Here is a 13,296-nt window from a genome sequence, read left to right as displayed (position 1 = left end):
ACCACCACCAATACTGTACTCGGAAATTTTCCTCTTCTTTGATCTGAGGCTCAAGGCCAGAAGAAGCATTAAGTGGTTTTCGGGGTCCTCTCCCTGATGCTCTATACTCTTGGCTGGCGGTAGCCTAAGGATCTGAGGTCTGGGAGCCCGACCCGCTGAGGTACTCTACTCCATTGTGCCCCAAATATCAAATGCTCTGATGCAAACAAGATCCTGGTTGACTTGACTTGCTAACTTAGAAGTGTGGCCTTTAATATGGAGTATATGTACCCCATGGGTACTTGGAGCAATTGATGATCTTAAGTTCATAGGGATTCCTGTATTCCTGACTTATAAATACTCCTGTTTAAGTAAAGTGTCATGCTAGAAACATGATATTACAGTCCATGCTGGGATTTTCTGAGTTCACTTACAAGGCAGATTGCAATGATGTAAATTAGACAGTTTTGGACTACTGATTCTCTTCTTCTATGCCCTGGTTTTGTTAAAGTATACCTTGGTTTTGTTAAAGTATACATCTGAGGGACAGTTTCATGAAAGCTAGGCAAAAATAATATTAGTAAGAAATGTTGACTGTCAAAAATGCCCCCTCCTACAATACATTTGAATATAAGCAGTTCTTCATATTTATCTCTGGGCTACATCATTAGCTGACAAGAAAAGAAACTTTAAATAGCAAAGCAGTAAGGCTAGTGTCACTAATTCTTTTAAATGCAACTGGAATGTTTTCTTAGACTATGAAAAATTTCAAGGTACCCTAGATATAAGTTCTATGAAATCTTTCCACTTGGCACTTATTAGTCAATGATGTAATTAAAATAATTTTTTTTCAGCTACTGCTTGAAATTTTACTATAATACAGTGAAATCATCATTTTGTTTCATCTCCGAATGTTTAATATTTTCTATCTCCTTTTAATAAAAATAAGTCATATGTATAGACCAATTACCTTGACTGCATCTACTTCTTTTTCATTAAATGTAAAAGGAAACATTAAAGATTGATTCATCTCATCAAGAACTGCAATGTTCATAGAATTTAACTTTTATGCTGAATAATTATCGAAATTTTTAGTATATATGTTTTAAATAGTAGTATATTAATAACTATAATAATAATTTTATCCAGAATGACTTTATAAAATTATATATATATGTGTTTTTGTGGTGATTTAATATGATAAAAGGTTTACAATTATAAAAATATCTAAAATAAGTTTTATTTTTAAATGTCTATATTTATAATATATTGGTTATCTTTACAACATCCTTGACAACTATTTAAATTTATGATGAAATACTTTAGATGCCAACTTAAAAATATACAAGAGGTACAAAGGGAAAAAATTTTTTTCAGGGCACATTGGCAAAAATATTGACTTACAACTATTACTAAATAAGGTAGTGGATTCTTTTCTCCCTAACCCTACCTTTTCTCACTAACTCCAGTTCTATACTGAGAACTGTGTACTCCTTTGAAAAATAAAAAGATTCTAGTTTTGAGAGCCTATGAGATCTCAGCTTAAACCTGTACAATTTTAAAAGTCTAGTAATAGAGAATGGAAACTTGGCCCTGGTTTTTAAGAAAGTCTGCTTTAAATCCATGAAAAGAAGTAGTCACTCGAATCTTGGCAATAACCTTAATTCCCTAGAAATTTAAGGTTGCAGATAAAAAAAATTACAACTGTAGAACTGATTCGCTTTAAGAAGACAAAAGACAGAAGGTATCTCTTTAGATTAATGTGTTAAGACCATATCAAGCTCACTTGAGAGAAAGGCGGCTCTAACAGTGGTGCACAACGCAAAGCCAGATGTCCAGAAAACAAATATATTTCTAGTGTTAAATTTTATGATAGTCTCCATTTAAAAATGCTTTGATATTCTAAAATATATGTCTATCTATTTCTTGGGTTCAAATTATTATAAATGAGAATAATAAATAGTAATAACAAATAACCATACGGCTAAATATCAGCAACAAGTATATTAATGAAGGGATTCAAAACATTTTAATGGCAAATGAAATCAATCCCTTTCATAATTTTCTGAATTCAGAAAGTTTAAAAACTGTGGCCACCCTGAGGTACAATGAGATGAGCCAACTCCATGATGAGCATAATGCCTTATTGTGTTAAATACAGATTTTGAAACTGAGAATCTGAATCAAATTCTCATTCAATTGCTGCTAGTTCTACCTTGAAAAAAATCGATCTAGGTGTAATACCACAAGTTACAGTTTTATATTTAAGTGATTAAGAACTACTTTCAGGGAAAGTAATGGTACTCTAGTATTTCCTTCATAATTCTAATAAATTATCTAAGTATTCTGTTTCACAAGCCTCCAAAGACAACCAGAATTATCAAATTTTGGGGATAAAAGCATATATTCAAATATATACCATTATGAGATTAAAATTTCAGATTATTCAATGAGTTGCCAATGATCAAAACAAAAGTATTTCTATTGGATTTTTTTTTTTTAAATAGCAAATCTCTAGTGCTTTGCAGGCATAGAAACTTGGGTGATGATAGAAGATATTCATGAATATTAATTGAATATTGATTTCCTTTAATTCACTGGTTTCCTGGAGAGTTGTAGATTCACAGTCAATAGATGAAAATGTAGAATTTGAGTGCGATCGGAGCGGAGGTGTTGAAGGGGTCAATGTGTGGGAGGCGGAGATGGGCTTCAGAGTACCACTGTTTCAGCTAGGCATTAGGAAACTGAGTATAGCGAGGCCATTTCCGTTCAACACTAATGCACAGTTCTTAGAGGTGGATATGCCAGGGCCAAGGGCACCACTGAGAACAGCGATTCATGCACTTTTATATACAAACCACCTGGAGATCTTATTAAAACCAGATTTCATTCAGTAGGTTTGGGTGTGGGGCCTGATATTCTGCATTTCTAACAAGCTCCCAAGAGATAGCGATCCTACAAAAATTTCAAGCATTGATACTGTTCTTCTTACAGTCTAGAAATGAGATGTGTGACCCCAGGCCGGAGGCCCAGGCTCTCATCAAGTTGGCTGTTAAGCAGCTATAAGAATGGAAAATTGTTTAACCTTTAAGAGACCTATTATCTCCTGTAAAACTACAGGCATATACCAAATGATGTGTCAAATCCCTTCAGAACTATATAAAGATTTTAAGAAAAACCCTATTTTTAGTTTGGCTGCTATCTTCTATATTTTTCCCCATAAACAGTTAGCAAAAATCGGAACGAAGTGTTATTGCACTATATTACTCTCAAAGGTCACCATCCAGTTGTGTTTTGAGCCAATATGACAGCTATTTCTTACTGTCACTTTCCACATTCTTTCTCCATAATTCTTAGAACACCATTCAGATTTTAGTTTCCTTTAAGAATTCTATGAATACTGAGTCTGTGGGGTTAGCTATCTGTTGCCTTATTATTTCACATTTTTTGTAGTTCTTATTATTTCACATTTTTCAGAGAAGCTGTAATATTCTTAAATAGAGAGCGATCCTTTAATCCGAGCCAACTTCATACACTGCACCCCTGCTAAGTGCAACGGCGGGTAATGGTTGCAAAGTGCATCTAAAAGGGAACAAATTCTTTCCTTTCACTGAATAGAATTTGAGTCAGCTGCTTCCTGTTTATTCCCATTATCAACACTTTATTCAGAACTTGATTAACTCTTGTCTGGACTGCTGTACTAATCTACCAACTGGCGTTCCACCTCCATCCTTTCCACTCCATAATTATTCCAATACATCCCTGCCAGAGTAATAGTTCCAAATTTCAACAAAGTGCTTCAAGTCAAAATCCTGCACCAGGCCCTTATTCAACACCTTCATGCTATGGGGTCAACCTACCTTTTCCAGGTTCCCACTACTTCCCATAACCAAATATTTTCTGCACTTCCCATCTCCATGACTGTTTATACATCTTCGTTACCTGGTATAAATTCTTTTATGAAACCCTACTCCATTCTTCAGGACTGATTATAAATTCCAGTTCTTGCTTAAATGTTTCCTGATTCTTCCAGCAAGAAGTTGAACTTATGCAACACCTTGCTTTTGATTCTCTTCTCTACTCAACACCTACCATCTTAATTTCTTTACATGCTTTCTCACTGCCCTCTACTATCCAATTCTTGGGCATCTGTAGTTACGTTTTAATTATATCTATAGCTCTCAAAGTGCTTTTTAAACTTTCCGTACTTGCTGAAGAAATAAGTCAATGTAAATATAGCTTCAGTATTAATCTATGATAAAGATGTTCAGAAACTTTAGTCTTATCTAGTTTTTATTTAGGGCAAATTACTTAATCTCTGTGACCCAGAAGTTGGGGGTTAGGGCTATCTAGTAAATTTTTTTTCACTCGGCGAATATACAGTACTATGCTATATAAATGCTGGAAAAGGGAAAACTCTTCTGACTTTCTAGATCATGGTAAATATTGTCATAGGATATATATGTTTCAGATTTGACTGCTGTGTTAAGAAAATTTTACATATAAATTCAAAAATACGAACATGCTATGTTCAAACTTAAGATTCTAAAGATTTAACACAATCACACAGTCACATTGGCTTTACAATTTATTACTACACAGAGTTAATATTTCAAAAGAAAAAGCAGGATTTCTTCCTTAAGATACCATAGACAACACCTTAGGAATTATCCATTATTGTCTGTCATGGTTTGGGGACAATTAAGGGTGTCTGTGCAAGATACAGTGTACATTAATTGTTTTCTTAAAACATGAAAGTAAAAAAGTTTTAAAAATCCATAATCATTATAAGATTTGTGAACCTTGGGAATATACCAAATTGATTTCTTGTGATCAATAATATACAACACAATGACTAGGAACGGCCAGCTGCAGTGTGTTAACCCTTTTAGGACACTAGGCTGTTCTGTCAGCACGATATTGTAATAATTATAAGAACTTTAAAATTGAAGCTTGAGAGAATTTGTTCCATAATCACAGAAATTACCTATAATTTATCTAATATTATAAAAGAATTTTTAGACTAATAGAACATTAAAATATCTTAGTCTTACATAATTTTCAATATTAATGTCTTCCAATCGATACCATTGCCAGAAAATATGGCTTTTAAATAGCCCTAACTATAAATATAGTAATTTAATCCAAAACTTAAAAAAAATTGCTTGAGAATTCTATGTAGACTATGGGGGAATTCTCTCACCTTTGTCCAATAGGAGTTAAAGAAGAAAAACAAATAGGGTTATAATTCCCTAAGGAATATTTTCTATGAGATTCTTTTCTTTTGGAACCTATAAATCCTTTTATTGAGGTCATACAAAAGGTATGTCTATAAATTAAAACTTAATATCCATTATATGAATTTGAGAGACTGACTTTGTCATATTTACTACTTTCTTAACTTTGCTGATGCTGTTTCATGCCAGGAGTTTGCTCATCAGTGAAAAAGTCCAGGAAAATCTGAAGGTGTTCTTAACTGCCAGGTCACATACTCTAGTGACTTTCTTCAAAAGATATAGGCACACAGCTTAAACTGTACCATTCAAATGGTCTAGGTTGAAATAAATGTAAGTATTGTCTCTCTGTTTATGGAATTCCTTCTCTAGTGTACTTGTGGAACATAACACAGCCTTACTTACTGCAAATCACGATTCTATTCTCAGAGTGATTACTTATAGAATCACTCATTGTAAAAGCAAGAGTGTAACAACAAACCAAGAAACCAGGTTTTGCACTGACAGTCTTTACATCCTTTCAAAAAGCTTATGTGTGACTATCTTTATAAATTTAAATAGGTTTATAATTTAGGAAAAATGGTTTTTGAAGAGAGAGCTGTACTTGCAAGACTGTGGGGAAAACATGCATAATTGCATAATAAAAACTGTTGCCCCAAATATTCTCTTACGCTTTTGCCAAAGCTTTCACTGGGCTTTTGCCATCTACCTTATGTCATGAGTATTTATGTAAACACCAGATCGGAAACATAGAGGTCTAGCGCAGTGGTCTCTGGAGTCTGGCATGACTACTGCAGACGTTATAGAAGATGATTTTAGGGGGTATACCAACTAACATTTAGTATTTTAAAAGATACACATCTATTTTAAACTATATTAGAAAAAAAAACATACTAGCAAATCAACCTCATCACACTGATTCATCCTTGGGTCAAGTTTCCTTTTTACATAAAGTTAAGTTTAAAAAAAGGGTTCATTTAAAGAAAATACTAGGTTAATACAGCGTAGGTGCTTCTGACAAAAGCCATGATGGAGGCCAGGGCATCTCTGGTGAGTGGAGAAGGTTGGGGTCAGCAACAGTGGTTCTGGTTCCAGCTCTGTCACTAACTAGTGGACAAGCCAGCCCTCTTTGGGCATCTATTCCTTATTTGTAAATTGATGTTCTATGATGCCCTCTTGTCAAATGCCATTAGAAGGAACATCAATCTCTGTAAACCAAAAATAAGCATTCTAAGCCTTAACTCAAGATGTGCTCACTTCAGCTAGTCAAGGAAATCAGTGGACCAAATGTGGAAATATTTCGAGGTTAAAACAAAACATCTACTACTGGTAGATTAGATCAAGTCTTTGAGAGATTGTAGATAAACTTGATTTTGCTTAGTAACTTCAGCTCTTTTACACATGGGAGGGATTCCAAGTACCTTTGGATCCTCTCATCAGTGTGACAGCCAAATAGCAGAGAGTTTTACCTGCCATATTTCACGTGTCTTACTATCGTTCGAATCTGGGAATAAGAAACCTAGATCTCCTTGATGCAGTCAGATGAAGGATTTAAATTATGCCAATCTTGGAAGAAAAACACACTTCTTTCCGAAGGAGAAAAAGATGGATGAACACTAGGTGAAGGTAAAGAGTAGTGTTTTAAGAAACAGTAGGAGTCCGAAGCTTTAAGATAACTTAAAGTGGCTGGACTGGTTTTTGGTTTTAATTTTTCACTCCGAAAATAGAAAACGTGTTAACCCATTACCCATTTTTATGGCTGATAAAATTCGAACCCCAAATTAGGATTATGTGCCTCTATTAAACTCTCAAATCAAAACCTGAGCACCAAAAATCAATCGATACTCTCTACTGAGTCATATTTTCATGGCCAGGCTGTTTCCTAAAATGATCTCTAGAGTTTGAAAAGTAAAGCACCTTTTCCTTGAATTGGAGCTGCTTATTCCTTTTTCTAGATCTCCAGTGCCCCAGGGAAGACTGTCTTCCTAAAGGTTTGCTATCACTACTTCTGACCTAGCCTAAAAAGAAATGGGATTCACCAATTTGATTGTGAGGTGAAAAGAGATGATGATGATGATGAACACTGAATATTTGAACTAGGCATTTTGGAAACTATCTAAGGTCTAAAGTACTTTCATTTTCTATTTAGAATACTAAATACATCTATCCATTTAACCTATTCAACTTAACAAACAAATTTAAAAAATACCAACAAAACCAAAACAGTCTGTTTCTTCTAGGGATAGTTCTGCTTGTAATGACACACACACACAAAATAAAAAAGATGCTATGGGTGAAAAATTTTACCTATTACCTCTAAAAGGGCACGTTCATAGAGCACATCTAAACATACAATACAGAGCTAGAGAAATTGGCCCTCTGGAATACCAATAACTTCATTTACCTGTTGTAATTTCTAAGCCCTCCTAGAAAATGTAGCTTTGCCATTTCCTAGTTTTTTTCAATTCTCTTGTTTAAAATATCTATAGGCAGGCATTCTTGGTCTGTGATACTAATTTGATCTTTGTAACCCTCAGTTACCAGTGTCTCCGGCACTCTGGGAAAGACCAGGCAAGCCGTGTGGAATTGCTCCAGATTGGATCAATCACTGCTGACTCAGTCTCCTCCGCAGAAGGGCAGCCAGCCTGTGTCTGGTCTCATTTACTGAAGCTGCTCGACCCTTGGGAGGATGTGGTTGGGGGAGAGTGGGCAAACCTGAGCTGCTGACCCCTTTGGGCTGACCTGAGTTTGGGGAAGTGGTGGGTTTGGATGCTCCATGCAGGCTGGGGATTTTGATGCCTTTTTCGGAGCTCAGTCTTCTGAGGCTTCTCTCTCCCTGATTACTGACCACAGCAGCAGAGGTTAGGCTGCCCTGGCTGAGGGAACACGGTGACAACGGTAAACTTCCACTGAGCTTCTTGAGCTCCAGGAGCTGTTCTCTGGCTTGACTCAAAGCTTCCGTCAGTTCAAAGCGTTCTTCACACTCCCTACGCACTGTTTCCTGAAGAAAAGCGTTCTGAAACGAGGAGAAGGGGGGAGAAAGCATACCTAGTTTTAAACGGTTTATATATGGATAGCTCTTGGCAATATAAATTGTGAACTGAACTGGGAATCAGAGCCCTGCGTTCTTCGATTGTCCGTGAATACTCTACCACGTGGACAGACAAGTCAAAAATGTGAATGATCTGTGAAGCTGGAAAGAACTTAAGAGAACATTCAATTCGGTCCGTGCAGTTTGCAGAAGAGGAACCGAGAGTCAGGGTCACTCAGGTGGAAGTGGTGCGGCTGGGGCTGGAACCCAGAACCTCATGCCTACCTCAGTGGGATTTCAACTTCTCTGTGCCTTGTGTTTCAGAAGTCTGCACATGTGGTGTCTAATCATTAATATCTGTAGTGTCATTAAGTATGTTAAATATGTTACGTTATACATTATGTTATAATGAAGGTAAATGGCAATACATAAAAGAAACAAATAAAATAGCTTGAATTTTAAGACGGAAAGGAGAAAATATATCAGCTATAGCATTTAAACAATACAATCAGTTAATCTGTATGATGCCTTCAAAGTAAAGAACATCTCCTGCTTTTAACTCCATTCAGCAATCATTTATGAAGTTACCAGAAGCTGTAGTGGATACAGTGCCTGCCCTCAAGAAGTTTGTAGCCTTGTAAATCTGAACTGAGTCACTTTTTTTTTTTTTGTTCCCAATAGAATTTGGAGCTGAGGGGAGAAGCTATAGGGTTTAAGTCAAAGAAGAACATTTTTAATAGCCAGCGCTGGCTGAAGGATACTTTGAAGGGTTGAAGCTCACTTGACCAGGACATATCAGAGAAAACTTAGGCTTCAAATATGTGCCTGGACTAGAGGTCATTAAGGCCTCTTCAAATTCTTAGACTCTACATTTCTAGATGAAGAGTTACTATTCTTTCATCTATAGATAGAATTCATCAAAATTACTTCAAGGCCTATGGTAAGAATTAGGTCTTAGATCTGACTAATGTCCCGACATTCATGTCTGCATGTTGTCAAAAAAGAGTCTGAAAAGTAAATAATTCAAAGTGATATCTGAATAAATAAACACAATTAAAATGACTGTGGTATAGAATTCTTCAACTAAAAACAAACTTCCATCAGGTTAGCTTGTTGGGAAAACAGCCACGATATTCCCAAGCCTGACTCTCAGTGGAAAGCATTCTTCTAAGGGTTTACTGACTAATCTGCTGTCGGTGGAACTAAACAACAAAGCATCTGAGAAAGCGCCATCTTCCTGTATCTGAGTTTCTTGTGATTATGGTCAGAACTCCATTCAATTCCAAATTTGGTAATCAATATTGAAGAATGTGGAGCGATTCCAGATTAACGGTTGCAGACCAATTTCCTATAAAATCAACAGTGTGTTTGGGTCACACAAAGCCTCACATTTATACATATTATTAACATACACACATGATCAATGTATCCACATATATTTTTCAAATCATGAGGGATAATTACTTGCTTCTAGTTATTTTCTTTCTTCTTCTTCTTCTTCTTCTTCTTCTTCTTCTTCTTCTTCTTCTTCTTCTTCTTCTTCTTTTTTTGGAGAAACAGAAGACTAAGAACAGTGTTTGTGGCTTTATTATCTGGGTCTCATGAACTCTACCTGAAATACTTGTTGAAAAGACAAAGGAAGGAGGGCTAGAGAAAAAGATTAATACGGTGCTACATTAGCTGTCATCTCATTTCTTGCTCCCGACAACTATATTTGACAAACACAGACAAGGAGGCTTAGACTGGTTATATAACTTGCTGAGAATAACCTAATTCTAAAGTAGTGGGGCCCTGCCTGCTTCCAGGGACCTGTTCCAAGCTGCCTGTATCTAAATTAATTGTATAATTAATTACACCAAGCATGCAGGAGCCATTTTGTTTGAGGACACTGGAGCAATAAAAAAAACAGTAACAGTAAGGCATTATTTGGTTTTGCCCAAGTTTTCTACACTTAATCTAAACTTTCGTTTAAAAGGAAACAATATCGATGCATTATGTTTCCTGTCTACTCGTAGACTGCCAAAATATGTTGGAGTGATTAGATTTAATGGGTTTTCGATAAATTAGTATGAAAATGCCTTTGGTTAACAAAGCTATGAACATGGACAATGGACAAGTGGATACCAATGGGGAAGGGGAAAAGGGGAAGTAGACGAGGGAAGAAAGAGATAAAAGAAAAGAATAAAAGAATAAAAAAAGCAAAAAAAAGTAAATCATTTCTTCAATTAAAAAAAGAAAGCTATGAAAGACAGTTAATTTTATTTGGATATACATAAGAAAAAAATGGATAACAGTTAACAATGAGGTCAATACAGTGGTGACATGACTGACACGTGCACCAATATGAACGGATAAAGTGATGGGTGAGGTGAATGACAAGAGCGCTCGTGAAAAGAAATATAAAATTCAACCCATTTACTAAAATTAAATTCAAGTCTCAAAGGAAAGGAGTAATGCTCTATAGAAAACACTCATAAAGTACGTCACTTAAAAGCTGTTTCAAGCAAGTGACACGCCACTAAAGGAGGAAGCAGAAAGGTGGAATGAACTCAGAGATGTTCCCATAACAATAATAATGGAAGCAAAGTGCCCACCAGCTCCAGATTGAACTGTGGAAGGGCTGCTGACCATCTCGGTCTGGGGCCCGCTTCTCTGGAACTCATCCTTCTTCAAGGCTATTAGCTTCAAACGAGGAGGACCTCTGAACTGAAAGCAGTATCCAAAGCCAGGACTTCTATTTTTGTCCGTTCTACAAACACTATGAAATCTCAGGTGAATCCCATAAGATCTGTATATCCTCTTCCACCATTATCTTCTCCTTGAAAATTAAGATTATAATTCAGTTTGTCCAACAAGCAGTTTATGTATTATCATTTATTCAATCATAGAAAAAAAAGTGGAAATAAGACACATCGAGTTTAGGGGATTGCTATTTCAGAGGTGGAGTGGGTGAGGCAGGACAAGAGTACAAGAGTCAGAGTCAGTAAGACACATTAGTGGAAAATTCCACCACATGTGGCAAAGAATCATTCGCTTGTGGTTAGATTGCTTACAGTAATTTAGGCAAATCATTTGTCTTTTCGAGTTCTCTTTTTGGAAGGTGGTTGTGGAATTTTAATACTTTCATTGAACAACATGGGAAAATGTGTAAAATGGAATAGGTTCAGTGAGATTGAACATCATGGGCAAACACGAGAATAATCAGTGAAGCCAGAGCATTCTGAGTGTTTTAGGCAAAATTATCACTGGCCATATTTTAGAGTAGTGAAACAGTATCACTGGATTTCAACCTAAACTAGGTCAAGATGAAAAGGGAGGCATGGGCCAGGTGAAGAAAGGGCAGTGGGGGTTTTCCAGGCAGAGTGGGAAGTGAGAGAGGGAGAGGCGCATCTTAGGGTGACGCGTGGCTTAGAATGACTCAAGTGCAGAGTACACAAGGGGAGAGGAGAACGAGACTGGGGTGGGGAGGAGTAAGCAGTGCCACACGAAGGATTACTTTGGGTACATGCTAGTACTAGAGTTCTAGCTTGATTCTGAGTGGCATACGTCGTCATTAAAAGATTGATGTCAAGCAAGGGGCTTACATGGTCAAATCTGCATCAAAGGACAATCTCTTTGCCAGCTCTGTGGAAAATGGCTCAGAGTGGGCAAGATGGGAGGAAGGGAGGAGGCTAAAGTTTACTATCCTGACTGCCCCCTGGTTAGGTTGGTCTAGGGAAGGGAGAGCTAGAGTTCCTGGGTCGTTAAGCCATGCCGATTTGTAGACATATCTGTAGATATGTTCTATAGATATGCCTATAACACTTTCAGATGAAGGCCACTTTAAATGAGCTTGAAATATGGCTTAACTGTACTTCCAATGGGTAAGCAAATGTCAAAATAAATTAACTCATCTTTCATTTGAAGTTTATAATATAAAAAAACTGGCCAATTTCCTCCACTCTGCAATGTAAGAGTAGTTTATTTTTATGTTTGTTTTCATTTTTATCCTTAGAAACAACTGGATTGCTTTCAACTGCGGAAGGAGCAAGAAAAGGCTTTTCTGGGTGACTTGATTATTCTGAAGGTGAGAATCCTAATTGTGATGGAAATTGGCTGTATTTGGCATAATTTGGGGGGAGCATGCCAGGAAAACAAGTCCTCAGTGAAGGATAAGCACAGATGGGTGACTTCATTCACGCTCTATACCCAGTGAGGTCTGAACTAGTCATGGAATGCTCAGATTACAGTTTCCACCAGCACAGACTAGATATGTCCCAGGGTGAGTGCATGACCAGCCAGCTGGGTGGGGAGCTAAGGTAAAAGGAAACTCTGTGGAAAGGTGTGGAAACCAGAAAGATGAGTAGGAGTTAGCAAAGGACGTGCCCAAACTTCCATTAAGGCTTCTGTTCAACTAATGTGATCAGCCCAAAATGGTGCAGAAAAACAGTGGAAATGACCCTTTCATAAGGCAGGAATGAGAGTCTGACTAGATTTCCAGGAAAGAAGTAAGATGAACGTCAAGCAAGTTGTTCTCAAAATTGTATTTCTATGCTTGCAAACATAATGCTTGCTGACTTCCTTGTGGTTTCTTCGAGGTTCCCAGGATATTCCTTGCCTTAGGGCCTTTATACTTCCTGTTCCCTCTGCCTGGAATGTTCTTTGCCTCTCTTCAGTTCCGCTTGAATGTTATCTTCCCAGAGTCCTCTGGCCACCCCATCTAATACAGCACCTCTCCTTCAAAAAGTATTCATTTATCCTGCTTTTTTCCCTTCTTAGTATCTATTTTTTTTTTTTTTGAAAAATCGTGTATATGTTTAATGAACGTATAAACAAATGCAATGGGCACATAAATATATACCTAGGCTTCTCTCTGGGATTATGGGTTCATGGAGGAGCTTTTTTATTCAGAATTGAAGAATAAAATAGAAATGTGTCAGGCATCTGTTATTAAAGTTTAAGCTAGAATTCGCTTTGTCTGAATTCTTTTATTTTTCATAGTCTTAGAAAAGATCTCAAGGTTCATAGTCTGTTGTGTATTTATTTTACTCATAACTTTCCTCAGTTTATATA

The 13,296-nt window shown here is 36.7% G+C and overlaps 1 protein-coding gene across 3 annotated transcripts in view; it reads right to left on the bottom strand.

Annotated features, from left to right (window-relative positions):
• Window positions 1-2,468: 2,468 nt before the first annotated feature.
• The window catches only part of LEKR1 (leucine, glutamate and lysine rich 1), a 155,569-nt gene continuing 144,741 nt past the window's right edge, over window positions 2,469-13,296 (bottom strand). For all 3 annotated transcript variants that reach the window (XM_016143430.2, XM_016143435.2, XM_036219152.1), the window contains one exon: window positions 2,469-8,229. In XM_016143430.2, the coding sequence (XP_015998916.2) occupies window positions 7,819-8,229 (411 nt within the window). In that variant the 3' untranslated portion in view covers window positions 2,469-7,818. The remainder of the gene's footprint in view (window positions 8,230-13,296) is intronic.

This window comes from Rousettus aegyptiacus, unplaced genomic scaffold (assembly GCF_014176215.1).
Source record: "Rousettus aegyptiacus isolate mRouAeg1 unplaced genomic scaffold, mRouAeg1.p scaffold_m13_p_4, whole genome shotgun sequence".
In the NCBI taxonomy this organism is placed as follows: domain Eukaryota; kingdom Metazoa; phylum Chordata; class Mammalia; order Chiroptera; family Pteropodidae; genus Rousettus; species Rousettus aegyptiacus.
This window is presented reverse-complemented; position numbering and strand designations above follow the sequence as displayed.